General features: G+C 51.7%; 1 protein-coding gene across 4 annotated transcripts in view; it reads left to right on the top strand.

Moving 5' to 3' along the window:
- Rrbp1 (ribosome binding protein 1) overlaps positions 1-14,905 on the top strand; it is a 64,793-nt gene extending 49,888 nt beyond the window's left edge. Inside the window, exons 9-25 of one of the 4 annotated variants that reach the window (XM_038330587.1) lie at positions 1,350-1,519; positions 1,645-1,679; positions 4,721-4,811; positions 5,591-5,683; positions 7,238-7,330; positions 7,409-7,492; positions 7,612-7,701; positions 8,186-8,278; positions 8,402-8,473; positions 9,068-9,163; positions 9,790-9,873; positions 11,636-11,731; positions 12,388-12,471; positions 12,801-12,899; positions 13,866-14,009; positions 14,201-14,272; positions 14,371-14,905. In XM_038330587.1, the coding sequence (XP_038186515.1) occupies positions 1,350-1,519; positions 1,645-1,679; positions 4,721-4,811; positions 5,591-5,683; positions 7,238-7,330; positions 7,409-7,492; positions 7,612-7,701; positions 8,186-8,278; positions 8,402-8,473; positions 9,068-9,163; positions 9,790-9,873; positions 11,636-11,731; positions 12,388-12,471; positions 12,801-12,899; positions 13,866-14,009; positions 14,201-14,272; positions 14,371-14,409 (1,535 nt within the window). In that variant the 3' untranslated portion in view covers positions 14,410-14,905. The remainder of the gene's footprint in view (positions 1-1,349; positions 1,520-1,644; positions 1,680-4,720; positions 4,812-5,590; positions 5,684-7,237; positions 7,331-7,408; positions 7,493-7,611; positions 7,702-8,185; positions 8,279-8,401; positions 8,474-9,067; positions 9,164-9,789; positions 9,874-11,635; positions 11,732-12,387; positions 12,472-12,800; positions 12,900-13,865; positions 14,010-14,200; positions 14,273-14,370) is intronic. The other 3 variants (XM_038330588.1, XM_038330589.1, XM_038330590.1) reach the window with 3 other exon arrangements.
- The last annotated feature ends 1,814 nt before the right edge of the window (positions 14,906-16,719 follow it).

The raw sequence follows: 16,719 nt of genomic DNA on the forward strand, positions 1-16,719 counted from the left end.
GCATAGTGGGCCCAAACTGTCCACCACTGGCTACAGAGTAGAACCTGGAAGTGTTAACCATGAGGTGAGGACGGCAGAGCGGGGGCAGGGCCTGCAAGGGCTGGATGAGGCTTAGGCGGTGCTGGTGATGAGAATGTGGTGATCAGTCACTTACCCACCATTCCTCCTGAACCCCTGACATGGGCGCTAGGCTGGCAGCAGTGCTAGCCACAAGGACTAGTCACAACAATGCCTCTGGACAGACAGTTTGTGGTGGGCAAAAGTAAGTACTTGACTTTCTGAGATGGATGATTTTTGTTACACCCACACTGCTCTGCTACTGGGGGCAATCTACAGTCCTGGCATTGAAACAAAACTCTGTTTACAATGGGTGGGGGTGAGTAGCCTTGGGCCAGCTTCCAGCCTCTGCTCTAAAAGGCCAGGTGTACCTTTGGCCACTGTGTGCCCTCTGAGGTAGAAGGTGGGATCTTAAAACTAGGTCAGAAGAAGGGGAGCCCAGGCAGCACAAAGCCCAGAGAAAGGAGTGAACTTGCCCTGAGTATGTTCTGGGATGAGAAAGCTGACTACATGAGCAGATCCTCGTCATCCTCCCGTGAGGGCTCAAGTGTGACCGGAAGATGTGGGGCAGGGCCATGACTCAGCTCCACTGGCACTCCTCAGAGTCGTGGTGCAGGCTTAGATGGGCAGTGGGAGCAGGACTCCTAGGGAGAAGGGTGACAGGAGCAGCTGCCATTGTCCAGACAAGAAAGAGAGTGGCCTGGTGGAGGCAGACTTTGAGATGGTGGGTGCAGAGCCCCCATGCTGCAATGATGGGGAGAGAGGTGATCCCACCCCTGGGAAGCTGGGACTCCGTCTCTCTTGCCTTGTTCAGGCTCCATCTGGAAGCATTACCTAGGGTTGAGCCTGAAGATCAGCCTCAGGGAGAGGGAACGTCAGAGGCACTGGGCCAACTTAGCTGTGGGACTTGTGAGCTGACCGTAGGAGGAGGATGTCTCCCACAGAGCAGGGCCAGGGCAGGTCCTTGGGAGGGCACAGTAGCTGGATGTCTCACTTCTGCTCTCAGTCTCGCTCCTCTGAGCCGTATTTTGTAGAGAGTGACTTGTGTGTAGCTTGCACTGAATGTGCTTTGCTTGCTGTTGGTTTTCCTTCGCTGGTTTATTTTACCTGTGGTGCTCACAGACGTTGCTGCCACAGCACGCCTTTCCTTACCAGTCCACAAGCAGCTCCATGCGGAAGTGAGGCCCCTGGGCACATAGCGTAAGAGGGAGCCCTTGGCGTTCTGTGTGTGTTGGAGGAGGTGCCCAGCCAGGCATTTCCAGACCCTGACCTCTCTCCTTGTCCTTCTACAGAGCTGCACAGCAAATTACAGTCCTCTGAGGTAGAAGTGAAAAGCAAGTGTGAGGAGCTGAGTAATCTCCACGGGCAGCTCCAGGATGCCAAGGCAGAGAACTTACAGCTCACAGAGAGGATCCGTTCCATCGAGACACTTCTGGGAGCAGGCCAGGCCCAAATCACCCAGGTCAGTTATTTCTCAGGCCAGTCCGAGGAGAGGGTGGACTCTGCTGAACAAAGGGCCTCCAGCCTTGCCCAGTTCCTGCACTTGTGAGCCTTGTGGAACTAAGGAGCTTTCTGTGTTTATTTCAGGCCAGCCAAGCTGAGGTGGACCAGCAGCAGACTCGGTAAGCTTCACGGAGGGCTCTAAGGAGCTGCAGGGCTGTTGCTCCAGCTATAGCCCAGGTTGGCCATGGGCCCCTGGAAGCTGGAGCTTTCACTGGAATGCTTGGGTCTCCTGAGGGGAAAAAAATCCTCCTTCAGAGTTTTTAGATTTTAGAGTCCCCTTTCTTAACCTGTCCCTCCGGTGACTCCTTGGCTCTCACATCCCGGTGTGTAGCACAATGGCAGGAATCCGTAAGTTGCTCGTGGTGAGGCAGGAGGCCAGGGTCAGGCTTGTTGTTTACAACAGGTTGCCTTTATAGAAATAATTCCTTTTTAGGGCAGCACTCCCATGACCAAACTACCTCCCGCTAGGCCCTGCCTCTTAGAGGTCTCAGGCCTTCTTAACACTTGAAGCTTAGTCCAAATCCCTGGATGAACATAACAGCGAATCTCAGAGTAAGCTGTGTGCTGCTACTCTCCAGTGCTTCAGAGGGGCTCTCAGTTTCTGCAAGGTGAGGGGTTTTTAAGGATTGAGATCCAGAAGTCAAATGAGGAAGTGAACGCTGCCCCCCCTTTCTATTGGAGTAGTCCAGAGCACATTATAGAGTCATTTCATTTGTGAGGTGACTTCCTGCTGGCCAGACTGTTCCCCTCTGTGTCAGTAGCATAGTAGCATACAGACTCACACCAAGCCATTCTCATGACTGTTTGCTGTTGGCTAAGGCCAAAGTGTCCGGATGGGCCTGCTCAAATCAGGCTCAAGTCTTTCTGACCAGCGCCTCTGGGGCAGATGCCCACAGGCTTGGGAGGTGAGTCCTGCTGCCGTGGTCTAGGCCCCCAAAGCAGCCGTGTGAAGGAGGGGTACGAAGAATGGTCTTCATCTCCTTGCATTCTGGCAGTGTCCTAGGATAGCAGCCACCAGGATCCCTCATTTTGACTGTTACTGCCAAAGAGTTGTTTCTCCATGTGCTTTGCCATAATGCAGCTTCCTAGCCACAGCCTGAGTGTCCCCTGGCGTCATCCGGGCTCTGTAACTGGGAGGAGGGGCATGGGAGAATGAAACTAGAAACTCACTTGAAGACCCAGAAGCCAGCCCTCTCAGAATGCATGGATGAACCTCTTTTCTCCTGATGATATTTATAAGGTGGAGAGGTTGTATTCGTTCACGGCTTTCTCTTGTGTTTTAAGATCATAGTTTTGAAGCCTGGCATGATAAGACACACCTGTAATTTTAATATTTTAAAGATGGAAGCAGGAGGATTTCAAGTTTAAGGACAGACAGACCTACCAGACCTTGTATCAAAACAAAGAACCTCAGGTTTTTGTGTCACATAGTAAAATTACTAAGATAATTAAGTCATACTCTGAATAAGACCTGCTAAAGTCTTGCCTGGTTTGGGTATGTCCAGCAGGAACTGGTTGATTCCTTCTGAAACAATGTATCTGTAAGTTGCCTGGGGGGGAGCCACCCTGTTCTGAGCTGGAGTACCAACCCCAAATGTTCTGGAACTTTATAGCCACTGCCAAGGAGGTAATGGTCAGTGTGTCCTTGCCGCTGGTATGCATGCTCCTTCCTCAGGGTCTTACCCTGGACATGCTCGGGTGTTCTGCCAGAAGAGACAGTTGTATAATGCTGGCCTTAGAGGGAGTAACTGAGGGATCCCAGTGGAGCTTTCAGGGTGGATTCAAGGTTTCGTGGGCCTAAAACCCATAGCCACAAAGCCCACTAGGCCAGGTCTGCCATATTCGGACTGAAAACAGAAGCTGTGCCATTATTAGTCAGGGTGGTCAGGATGACCATGTGCTCAGCCCATGCTGACTTTATAGTTCATGTTAGTGTGAATTAGAAAAAGCTTTTGACCATAGTTCATGTTAGTGTGAATTAGAAAAAGCTTTTGACCATGACCTCCAGAAAGAAACCTGTATGTGTGTGTTCCCCTCTAGCTGACATTGGCAATCAGATCCCTGCATCAGACTGGTGGCAGCTACTCTGTGCCAGGTTTCCCTTGGCATCTCAGAGTTGCTCAAGCTGCTGGTTTAGAATACCATTGATATCTTATGATTTCGTTGCTGTGAAGAGATACCATGACCACAGCAGGTCTTATAAAGGAAAACATTTAATTGGGGCTGACTTACAGTTCAGAGGTTTAGTTCATTATCATGGTGGGAAGCTCAGTGGCATGCAGGCAGGCATGGTGCTGGAGAGATAGCTGAGCATTTACATCTGGATCTGCAGGCAGCAGGAAGTGACAGTGCCATACTAACCAGGCTTGGACCTCTGAGACCTCAAAGCCTAATGGCACACTTCCTCCAACAAAACCACATCTATTTCAGCAAAGCCACACCTCCTAATAGTGCCACTCCCTATGGGCCTATGGGGGCCATTTTTATTTAAACCATACAGTTGACCACTTCTGGACTTTGGGTTTCCTATATCTGGCTCGGACCATCTGTTCTACATTCAGTGCAGAAGGTATCACATTAAGATGTCCATTTGAGGCTCATCCTTAAGAGCCTTGAGTATAGCTTTTATTTCTATATAGTGAAGGTCACTGGAGAGCACTGGAAAGATGGGGACTTGACCATCCTATAGTGTGATAGGTTGTCTCCAGCTAATTCTTCAAACTCAGTCCCGAAACTAGGGAGAAGGAGCTTGTAAGTCTCAGAAGCACTAGAAGTCAGTGGGCTCTTGAGAGCTGCTAAGAACGGTGGTTCCAAGAGTTCCAGCGGGAGGGGTGGCAGCACTGCCCTGAGTTCTCGGCGCTAAGGGCCATGTGTGCACCACAGGGAAGGGTCAGCTGACATGGGCTGTGGTGCACAGAAAGGACCTAGGCTAGAAGAAAGAACGTCTTAAAAACCTTACTTCTAACTCTGACTCAAGTCCTTGCCCTGACTCCTGGCGCTTAAGGTGAGTGGAGAAAGAGGCTAGGCAGCTAGATAGGCTTTTTAAAGTGTATGCTCAGGCAGATGGGAGGGACCTCAAGCTGGGCCAGGTGCCCAAGCAGAGAAGAAATGAGTTCTTGGAGCCAAGACTGAAACCTCCCCACCCCCTCCCCACCCCCAGTCTCAAGGAGCTGGAGTCACAGGTGTCGTGTCTGGAGAAGGAGACCAGTGAGCTCAAGGAGGCCATGGAGCAGCAGAAAGGGAAGAACAATGTGAGTAGAAGGGGCAGAAAGGAGCCTGTGGGCCAAGTCCTCCCAAGTCACCTGAAGACACTCTGTGGACCACCCAGGCCGCATGGCACCTGGCTCGCTCCTAGCTCCTTTCCCCGTTGTTTGTGCTGGAAGTTTACAGTGTGTGCTGAGCTGCTCTTCTGCCTCTCCATTCCCACACGGCCCACAGCTATCCCACAGCAGACTGCCCAAACACGGGGCCATCTCTGGGCTGGGACTGCAGTGTACTGGTTGGCCTGGCTCAGGACTTACGCTCCCCCTTTGAACAGTTCAGGGTAGGGAGGGTGATGCTAGAAGCCATGAAGAAGTCATGTTGAACAGGTGGCATACCTCTCCACTGAGGCTGTGCTTGCATGTGCCTTGTTACAGTGCCCCCATAGCGAACAAAGCTTCCCAAGGGACTCTCCAGGCCAGAACTGTGCCAGGGGCCACGTTTCTGTTTGGGGGGCAGGAAACTTCCCTCTGAAGAGATAAGCTAGCTCTCCACTTCTCTTTCCTGAAAATGGCAGGCCATTTGACCTTGTGCCTTGACCATTCCTACTTCTGGCCACAGTATCTATCTTCGTATTGAGCACCTGTCCTGAGAGGCCATATGTACATAGACCAAGGAAAGGATGCTTGGTCCTTAGCAGGTTCTAGGAGATTTCCTGGTGTGGACTAAAGGAGGCTCTGAGCTCTGCTTTTGCTGAGACCAGCTTGAGGCGGCCAGCAGGGACCCTGCTATAATTGAACCCATGCTTATTTTCTCTGGTTCCCTCTAGGACCTCAGAGAAAAGAACTGGAAGGCCATGGAGGCACTGGCCTTAGCTGAGCGGGCCTGTGAGGAGAAGCTGCGCTCCCTGACCCAAGCCAAGGTAAGAACCCCTGTCCGTCCTGAGTACTTTGGTAAGGCCAAAGGTGAAGCACCAATACCCGTCTGCTTTAGCAAACACTATTTGACTCAAAAGCCACAGATGGGCTACCCTTAGCTTTAGAACATCTCCTGTATCTAACTCTGTTTCCCCCCCAAGCTCCATGGCTTCTTCTTTCCTTCTCTCCCTCCTTCCTTCCTTGTCATTCTTCCTTAAGATGGAGAAAATAAATTTGTGCCCTGACGCTTTCCTCTGTTGAGAGGAGCGCAGACCCTGAGCAAGCCCAGGGTTATGCAGCTTACAGATTTTGTGCATTTTTCATCCTGGGCTAAGTTGAAAATTAAATTGCGTCTCAGGGAAATGGTCTTAGCAATGAGCATCTGGGCAGTGAAGTCCTCTAGGGTCCTTGGTTGGCCAGGAGCCAGCATCTCATCCCCAGCAGTGGTGACACCTAGAGCTCCCTGCACCTGCGCCCACCACACGTGAAAGGCTATCTGTCTCCTGCCAGCATCGCTTACACAGGAGTGTCCATCTCCATAGGACAAGCTTTGCAGTAACTCTCTCGTGGTTCTCCAAAGAAAGACCTGGGGAAGGCTAGCCTTAGCCACACTGCATTCTTAGAGCTGAAGTCAGATTCCTGGAATATTGGACTTTTAGTCCTAGAAATGACCCATGAATCTGGCCCACGTTTGTGGCAAATGTGGAAGTTGTGGTCTAAGCTGTTACTTTACTCAATCGTCGCTACACAGGCAGATAGAGGTAGAGGGTGACCTCGTATGTCATGTTGTTTGCCTTCATGTATCAGGGATAGATAGCCTAAGTGCTGCTCACAAGGTTGGGGTCTTTGCCATGCCAAACCTCAAGCCATGCACAGCGGTATGGAACTGAAAGTGGGTTCCGTCTGTCTCAGGTTTAGACAAAACTTTTAGGCCAAAGTTCCCTGGAGCCATTCCACAGACTTGTGTCCTCAGGGGATGCAATGGGCTTTGATTGATGGCTCCTTTAGGTCTTCTCTGCCTCTTTTCCCGGTGCTGTGCCTTGCGTAGGGGCTGCTGACTCCCTCTGGAGGACCAATGAGGAGTGTCAGGCTTGGCACAGCTTGGGATGAGTCAAGCTTGGGTCACGTTCACTGTGTTCTTTAAGTTGGTTTAGCTCTGCCTGGTGGGATTTGGTCCCCTTCTCCTCCTCTAGCTGGAGCTGACCCTTTTCAGCCTCTGTCTCTGTCTCCCACTGGCCCTGACCCTGGTGGCTGCTGGATATGCCCTGCTTCCACCTTCACTTTCCACCTGTTCTGACACCATGCACCTTCTAGCCTCTTCCCGCCCCCACCCTGCCCTAACTGTACACCTCAGCTTGGTCATTATACACGTGTGTATATCCTTGCACACACAAGCTGGAAAGGGAAAGTGCTTGGGACCTGAGTGCTGGTTTGCACAAATAACCAGGGCCATAGACCAAACATCCTAGCCTCTTCTAACCTGTCCCTCCCATGCAGTGCTGAGGATGTGCTCTTCGGGAGCATAGGCTGAGTGCTGCCCTTTTCTCTCCATCCTCCAGGAGGAATCAGAAAAGCAGCTCCATTTGGCTGAGGCCCAGACCAAGGAGGTTCTTCTGGCTTTGCTCCCAGACCTCTCCATCTCAGCACATCAGGTAGGAAGAAAGATGACTCCCCAGATCCCCATTGTTGTCAGGGAGCAACCTGGCCCCACCATGCCTATTTCTTTGCAGAACTATGCTGAATGGCTGCGGGAAGTCAAAGAGAAGGGCTCTGAGCTGCTAAAGAAACCGCCTGCCTCCCTAGAGCCCTCCTTGGTGAGTGACACTGCTGGGCTGGGTCCGCCTCTGGCTCTTGGGAATCAGGAGTCCAGTTTGTTCAGTGAGTCATCAAGATGAAGGACTAACCAGACTTCTGATTGTCCCTTTGCCCTCAGGACATAGTCTCCAAGTTGAGGGAGGCCGAAGAGACCCAGAACTCCTTGCAGGCTGAGTGTGACCAGTACCGCACCATCCTGGCAGAGACGGTGAGCAGCCAGGGCTAACTTTGGTGGTGATTTGGTGGTAACTAGGGCACTGCCAGGAAAAGGAGACTGGAGTCTTTGGGGCAGATGACATGGTTCTGTGTGCCTTCATGTAGCCACCTTGCCCTCATTTCTTTAGCTGGATGGTATTCAGTCAAGAACAAGCGTGGATTTGAGGTTTGGGGCTAGGAAAGATAGTTACAATAGGGATGCTTGGGTGGGCAGGCAGGGAGGACAAGGTAGGCCTGGAATAAATGGGGTTGAGCCCTTTGATTCCAAGCATAGTAGGAGTTGTGGCAGCTTTACAGGGGCTGTAGACCTCATTTCCTGATAAAGCCCTGCTAGGACCAGGTTCTTTCCCCTGTGACGCTCAGTTCAACAGTCAGTGGAGCGGAACAGTGCTGCGGAGGGTGAAGAAGATATAGTCTGTGTTTGTGGGGTCAGACTAAGGAGGGAGGGGCCTGCCTCAGTGTTGCCTCCCCTCCAGGAGGGTATGCTCAAAGATCTGCAGAAGAGCGTGGAGGAGGAAGAGCGCGTGTGGAAGGCCAAGGTGGGGGCAGCTGAAGAGGAGCTCCAGAAGGTATGGCTGGCCTGCATACTTCCCAGAGCTTGGTGCCACAGCACTGTGGGCACCTGAGCTAGTGGGCCCAGGATGCTTCTCCCAGAGTCTCGTGCCTGATGGGTCTTGTCTTCCCCCTTGTAGTCACGGGTCACAGTGAAACATCTGGAAGACATTGTAGAGAAGCTAAAAGGAGAACTTGAAAACTCAGATCAGGTATGTTGTCTCCGTTCTGATGATTGCTTTTTGCTGTCCTATAAATTTGCTGGTCATGTTCTTACACTCATGCCAAGATTTTATGGGTCCTTGTTATTTTTCCCTCACAGACCACATGTCCAAGGAGGCCATTGCTCTTCTGAGCAAGGGCTTTGTCTTGTTGAGCCTAAGTGATAAGGTTTTATAGCCACAGTAGCCTGGGAGCCATGAGCTGTGCAGTCTGCCCAGTAGAGGCTTAGTTGTAGACCTTAGAATTCAGGGATGTGCTTACTGGGGGGCCTGCTGCCCTTCAAGGTACTGCAGCAAGCCTTGGCCTTTGGAAAAGTGCCCTCTCTCCAAAGCTTTGCCAGTACGTCTAAGAGCTGCTCTACCCTCCCTGAAACCTGAGGATTTTTCAGGACCTGTTTGATGTTCAATGAGGGGTTCTCTTGCTAGGGACTGTTTCTTTCTGACCTCAGTATACCTGGTAGTATATTTACCCTTGCTTGCTTCGGGGCCAGCCAGACTTGACAGCTATCATTCCCACTTGTATAATAAAGGCCCCTGCTGGCCACTGAGAGGCTCTGACCAGTGTCCATATCTGTCCCTGTTTAGGTGAGGGAGCACACTTCACTTCTGGAAGCGGAGCTGGAGAAGCACATGGCAGCTGCCAGTGCAGAGTGCCAGAATTATGCCCAGGAGGTGGCAGGGGTGAGTGAATCCACCATTCCTAGGTTCTGGTCCTGATGAGTGGCCTCTGCCCCATGAAGCCTAGGTTATTCTGAGTGGTTCCTTCTTTGCTGTGGAGAACTTGTCAATAGGAGCCTTAAAAGCTAGGTTTTCAGGTTTCACCTGAAGCCCTGCTGATGCCCCTTTGCACTGACAACCCCGAGGTGTCTTTGGGCAGATTTCGGAAAGGCGGTCCCGAGGTAGAGCAGGGCCAGAGCAGCACCTCCTGCTCTAGCTGGCCTTTGAGCATGCGGCCTCTCCGCAGGTTTGCTGCTGGCATTTTTAGCTGGCGCTAGATTTCAATCTGCTACTGTCTCCTGATTTCAGGAGATCTCCTAAGCCCGCACCCTCAGTCTGGTTTTGGTTGCAATTCTTTGCTCTTTAACAAGAGATGGTGGGCAGGTGTTTCTAAAGCCTGGGAGTGCCATCCTAAGTCAACCGACAGGAAATGGTAGCTGGAGGACACCTGCCCCTTCTATGTCAATCTTCTGGGCTTGGGTTCCATCCCAGGATTAGGTATGGACTCACTGGAACCAGTTTTCTTTCTTTCTTCTTCTTCTTTTTTTTTAATCTCTCCTCTACCTCTCACCTGGCCGTTTTCCCTGAAGTTGAGGCAGCTTCTGTTAGATTCTCAGTCTCAGCTGGATGAAGCCAAGAGTGAAGCTCAGAAACAAAGCGCTGAGCTTGCCCTGGTAGGTTGGCTTACGTCCTGGGCTGGGGAGTATGACGTGTGTGTGTGTGTGTGTGTGTGTGTGTGTGTGTGTGTGTGTGTGTGTGTGTGTGTGTGTGTGTGTGTGTGATTAACTCGTTGGTGGTTGGTGTTTTGACATCTATGCAGAGACATCCACAGCAGGTCCTGCCATGCTTTAGTCATGTTACATAGACTTGGTTGGGATTTTGGCAGGATGCCTAAAACTCGGAGCTGGGCTTGTAGTTGCCAGGGGCCAAGATATTTGCATTCTGTTTCCCGCCTTTGGGAAGACCTTGCCACTGCTCAAAACTGAGAGCTAAAACAGACAGACAGACAGACAGACAGACAGACAGACAGACAGACAGACTGGCTGAGAGCTATGGGACAACAGCCCTGTTAGCCTGTTTCGTCACCTGCCCAGTCCAGGACATCACAAAGGGGTCCCTTGGTGCCTTTTGGTGGCATGTCTTTGCTTTCTGTAGGTGTTCCTGCTTCAGTGGTGGCTCAGGCCCTGCCACTACAGTTACACAGAGCAGCCTGCCCCCTCTGGCTCTCTGTCAGGCACTGGGAGCAAATAAACCTGCAGAGATGTGAGGGGCTGCACTGTGCCTCGGTGGCCATTCGGTTTTCCCAGTTTGCAGCTGCAGTGTCTGATCCCATGCCCCAGCTGCTTGGCCAGTTGAGCTCCATCTTCACCGTGAGGCTTCCCCCACCTCACCCCCCAGCTCTGGCTATTGGCAAGAGCCTGCTCAGCCAGAGCTGTGGTCTATTGGATCTGCAGTCATTTTGAAAGCCTTGAAGTAGTCAAGCTTCTGAAATTTGGAGATGGAACATGGGGAGCTCTGGCCAAGAGACCAAGTCTGATATGTTAGGCTAGCGTCCTCCACGCTGTCTTCTAAGTCTATCATGGGCGCCTAGTTCACTGGATCCCATTCTCAGGCCTTGCCCAGACTACACACCAGAAGTGGGTGTTGTCTAGGCCAAGTTACCTGAATGAATCTAAAGCTTTTTCTCAGCCATTTGCTGTGTTGAGTCTGGGTGAGAGACCCCCATCCCACCCCATACCCAAGGGATGCAGCCCAGGCAGGATATGCACACAGAGTATGCCTGCTGGGGGTTCTTGTTATCTTTTAACTGTGCCCTTTGGTTTCTGCCTGTTGGGACTTTTGGAAAGGAAGACTTGGGGTGGCCTGCCAAGTAAAACTTAGGTGGAGTCTGGGGCTGCCCATAGTTCCTGAAGCACTTGTACTTGAGTTCTTTCCACAGGCCTCTGACTGGGACCTTTCTCAGGTAACCTTTCAGATGGGAGGCCTAGAGAGGTTAGTGACCTCCGGACCCAATATTGTACATCTTGGCCCCAGCAACAGAACTCAGAGGAATGGGACATTACAAGGCAATAGTACCATCTTTTCTGAGCCCCCAAAAGGCCAAGAACAGGAGACTACATCATTAAACTGGAGTGTGGCATGTTGTCAGCTCTATCTGTTCCATGAAGACTCCTTGGCTTTGTGAGGTCTACGTCCACTGAAGTCACTTTGCTTGGTGGGTGGCACCAGTTGACCTCAAAAAGCAACAAGGTTCTCATTGGCCTGGAGGCTTGTTGGCTTAGAGTGGAATGTGTGGTTCTGGTCTATCCCTCCACCACAAGGGTGCTCTCTCTCTCTCTTTCTTTCTGTGTGTGTATGTGTGCGTGTACGTGTGTACTTGTGTACCTGCATGCCTTTAGCTGTTTATTCGCACAAACACACCCCTCCCTGTTTCAGGTCAGGCAGCAGTTGAGTGACATGAAGAGCCACGTAGAGGATGGTGACGTGGCTGGGTCTCCAGCTGTCCCTCCAGCCGAGCAGGACCCTATGAAGGTTAGGGTGATGAGCTCATCCTCAGATGTGTCCCTAACTCCCCAGGTGGTACTTAGGGTGGGCAGCCTCTGTGCTGACTAAACTGTGCGTAGGTGTTTGCAATCCCCACTGCTAGCCACCCTCTCTACCCTGCTTGGTCTGGATGAGAGGTACCCAGAATGTAAGGTAGAGAGAGTCAAGAGCAGGTAGCCAGGGCCTTTAGTCCTCATAACACCAGGGGCTCCTGGACAGGCCTGCAGCTTGGGTTTGGGTCTGTAGCCACAAAGGGGATTTGCCTTTAGCTGTGGCCATTTCCTGGGTCATTGCTAATAGGATATCTTCTAGTGTTTTGACCAAAGGAACAGCTGCCAAGAACAGCTGGCCGGAGGCAGGGACCTGTTGTGGGGCTCCCATTGTGAACCTGGGATCAGATTTACGGCTTTGGGGTCTTTCCTATTCTGGAGTCCTGTGAAAGGCTCCTGGAATGGCGATGTCTCCCCAGCTTCTCTTCACCTTCTCCGCTTCTCTCTTGAGTCTGAGGCACTGTTTGCCCGGGAGGCTGAGTGTGACTCCCAGGGCAGGGAAAGGCCCAAGGAGTCCTAGAGGCCACTAGAAGGTGGAGCTTCAGTTTGGGTCTGTCCCCGGACTGCAGTCACATTTGTTGTGTCTCCACACAGCTGAAAACACAGCTGGAGCAGACAGAGGCCATCCTGGAGGATGAGCAAACACAGCGGCAGAAGCTCACAATTGAGTTTGAAGAGGTTAGCCCCTGCCAAGTGGCCCTCCGTCCCTACAAGCTTTCAGGGCTTCCCAGCTTAATCACCAGGCGGCACCTGGACTAAGAAGCTCTAGGGCCCCAGTGAGTGGGCACTAGTGCTGAGTTTACCCGAGGAACATTGTGGGTGTCCACATCTTTGGGGGATCCTGAAGGCCTGGGTGCTTGTAGACTATGTCCAAGCTTCTTGCCCATGTGGATCCAGCCTGAGCTATTGCCTTTGGCTGGGGATGCCCCCCCTCCCATCCCCTAGATGAATTTAACCAGATTTGACCTACTAGGCCTCTGACTCAGACCTTTCTCCTCTCTGACAAGGCTCAGAGCACAGCCTATCGGTTACAGGAAGAGCTGGAGAAGCTCCGCGCTGCTTTCCCCCTGGAGTCTTCAGGAGTAGAAGAGGTCACACAGCTGAAGGTAGAGGATGGAACTGGGGTACCAGTTGGACTTGTAGGTCTTAAAGTCTTTGGTCGCTGTCTTAGTCACTGTTCTATTGCTGTGAAGAGACACCATGACCAAAGCAACTCTTATAAAATTAAATATTTAGCTGGGCAGTGGTGGCGCACGCCTTTAATCTCAGTCCTCAGGAGGCAGAGGCAGGCAGATCGCTTGTGAGTTTGAGACCAGCCTGGGCTACAAAGTGAGTTCAGGACAACCAAGAATGCTACATGGAGAAACCCTTTTGAAAAACAAAACAAAAAAAGTAAGAATTTAATTGAGGACTTGGTTACAGTTTCCAAGGCTTATCCCATTATCATGGCAGCACACGTGGTTGTGAAACAGTAGCTGAGGGCCACATCCTGATCCACAGGCCATGAAAGAAGTGGACTTTGCATGGGCTTTTGACACCTCAGTTCTCACCCCCAGAGACACATTTCCTCCAAGGCCACACCTCTTAATCCTTCTCAAAAGTGCTACTTCCTTATGACTATGCAGTCAGATATGAGCCTAGGGAGGTCATTCTTACTCAAATCACCACAGTCATTCATGGCCTTGGACAGGGCCCAGTCCAGAGAACCACGCAGGCACTGGCTTCTCTGGCCACACCAAGGAGGGCACTTGACAGCTCTAAGTCAAGTCTCAGTCACAAGTTAGTTGTCAATTAAATGTAAGCTCTATATAGCTTGAAGTCATGTTTAGGTATACATGTCGTGGCCTTCACACTGGGCAGTGCACAGTAAACCATCAGGCCAGGAAACTGTCCTGGCAGCAGCTGAAGTTGGCAGGACACAGGCAGCATTGTCATCCGAGGCTTTCCTCCCAGCCAGCACTGTCTGCCTGAATAACCAGAGACCTGCCTTGTGCTCTTGGAGGTCCTCAGAGCTCTCTCTTCTTCCGGTATATCACATGGGGCCTGACTTCTCTCAACCCTCTGGCCCACAGGAGAGACTAGAAAAAGAGAAGAGGTTAACAAGTGACCTGGGGCGTGCCGCCACCAAGCTTCAAGAACTTCTGAAGACGACCCAGGAGCAGCTGACAAAAGAGAGGGACACAGTGAAGAAGTTGCAAGAACAGCTGGAAAAAGCAGTAAGTACTTGGTGCAGGTTGGACTGCAGGGCTAGCCTCCATACCTCCAGAGGTTTGGTCCATGCTGTTTAGGGCCCCAGGGAGCTGACACCTGCACTGCTAGCTAGTCTTCACTCTACGGCCTGTGTGGTCCCCTTGGGGCAGGACCACAGACTCTCAGCCACACTCACCTCTCCTTCCTCTCGTCATAGGGTCCCATCAGTCCCTCTGCATGCACCCCCTGGTCCCTGGAGTCAGCTCTGGGCCTCTCTGAAGGTCTGGAGGTATCTGTGGAACTGCCCCAGGACTGCTTTGAGGGTCCTGGGCATGGGACAAGAGGGGGTGCCTTGACCTTTCCTTCATGTCTCCACTTTGTTTGCAGGAGGATGGTAGCAGCTCCAAGGAGGGAACCTCTGTCTGAGTCTCCTCGGCAAACTGTTCAACTTACCAAAATGCCTTACACATTCCTTACAAATAAACCAACCAACACAGCGTTATCCAGGCCCAACTTCCAGTGAAGCCATTGGAGACAAGTCTCAGAACCACAGAAAGAAATCTTCCAGACCCCCAGTCTGTAAAAGAACCTTTGTCACATTTGATAAACACTATTCCCGGGAGCAGCCCTGGACCACCTCGAGCAGACGCCAAAGCCCTCATCAACGCTGACAGACCGGGGTGTGCTGGGAGTCCAGAACGCTCGGGATTTATGTCAATCAGTGCAATTGTCTGTATTTCTCAGTGGGGCCGGGTCGGGGAGCAACAGGCCAGGTGGTGAGTTCTCAGAGGCTGCTGAGCAGACTGGAGGGCTTCAGCCCAGCCCAGCAAAGCTGCAGCCCTCACCCCTGGAAGTTGCCAAGCAGAACTGACATGTGACTGCCTGGATGTCAATGCCATTAAAACCAACGTGTTGCCCGGCACTGGGGTCTTGTCTGATCTTCTGACACTACACCTGAGACCACACGGCCAAGCCCATATGAGCCACCAAGGCATGGCGTGTGTCAGTGTTGATGAACAAGAAGGTGCTGGAGGGGTGTCCTGCGCTCGGCTGTAGGGGAGAGGGTAAGGCTGAGACGGTATTAAGGTCATGTGGCTGGGCAGTGCTTGACAGGAGGAGACTGTCAACAAGGAACAATTATACCTGTTATGAATCCCTCAGAAGCCATGGGGGAGAGGGGCCACTGAAACCCAAGACTTTGGTTTCCCACTGGGAGACCGAATAGGAAGAAGTAACAGGAAAATCAGTGTATGCAGGGGTCCAGCTATGGATGACTCACAGGAACTCTTTAAGTCAGTGGTTCTCAGCCTTCCTAATGCTGCAACCCTGTAACACAGTCATGTTGTGGTGACTCCAGCCATAAAATTACTCTTGTTGCTGGGCGGTGGTGGCGCACGCCTTTAATCCCAGCACTCGGGAGGCAGAGGCAGGCGGATCTCTGTGAGTTCGAGGCCAGCCTGGTCTACAAGAGCTAGGTCCAGGACAGGCTCTAAAAAAAAAAAAGCTGCAGAGAAACCCTGTCTTGAAAAACCAAAAAAAAAAAAAAATTACTCTTGTTGCTACCTCATAACTGTAATTTTGTTACTGTTGAGTCATAATGGAAATAGGTTTTCTCCTGGTTTCAGGCCACTCCTGTGAAGGGGTCACAGCTCACAAGTTGAGAATTACTGCTTCAGGTAGTCTGAGGGGAACTGAACCTTACGGGAATAAATTTCTTGAAGCCCAGGTGGGTTAGTAATGGGGGAAGACCTGGAACTAACAGCCCACATATTTCCTCTGAGTTTGGGGAGAGTGCTAACAGCCCCCGTGCTTAGGAAGATGCCCTCTGATGGCACAGGACTGGATCTTTGTGTGTAACAGGCCTTGAACTCATAGAGATCCTCACGCCTCTGCCTCCTGAGTGCTGGGATTTAAAGGTGTGCACTAGGACCACCCAGCTATACCCATTTTGAAAGGAAAGAGGAACTGAGGAAAGGTGGCTGGATCCTGGAGTTACCCTAGCTGGGTCTGTAGTCTAGTCCCTGACTTTTGCTTACTGTCACCAGTGGGAACTGTTTTCCCTTTGGGGAGGGTGGGAAGATAAGTCAGCGATGGTGCAGAGTGAGGCCTGTTTGGGAGCTGGCCTGGGTAGCTTGTGGACACCACAGCATCTCTGGCTCAAAGAGCCATCAGTCCTCCAAACTGGCCCAGCAGCGCCACCTCCCAGGCCAGCAGAGGGAGCCTGAGTTTGTCAGGCAGCGAACGGTAGCAGCAGTGTGCTGGATCTCGCCTCAGCTGCCCAGCTGTTCCTAAACAAAGTCCTAATCATAGGACTGGAGCAGAGAAGAGCAACTCAGACACTAGACTAGCAGTGGCCTTTTGCAGAATGTGAAAGAGGTTCAACACGGTAACCACCACAGAAGCCTGGTCAGTCACTGCTCCCTGTCCACCAAGACTAATGTTTAAGCAGTCCAGGCTTCCAGTCACTTGGCTGAGGAGGTGGGATAACTGGTATCTTCTCTTGAGACACTGCTCTCCTGGGGTGCCACATTTCTTTCAGTACCAGAGCTGCCCAAATGCTTCCTTTTAGGAAGATCCCACCTTGCCACCAGAGATGTTTGTGGTGGCCTCCACCTCCAAGCTGGAAGCTGTACTGCAGAGACCACTACTGTGACAAGCATGTTCTCATCTTCCACAACTCACATTGAGAGTGTGGTCCACAGGCAGGACGCTGGCCTGCAGGAAGCTGTGCAGTAA

The sequence above is a fragment of the Arvicola amphibius genome, chromosome 5, assembly GCF_903992535.2.
Source record: "Arvicola amphibius chromosome 5, mArvAmp1.2, whole genome shotgun sequence".
NCBI lineage: Eukaryota > Metazoa > Chordata > Mammalia > Rodentia > Cricetidae > Arvicola > Arvicola amphibius.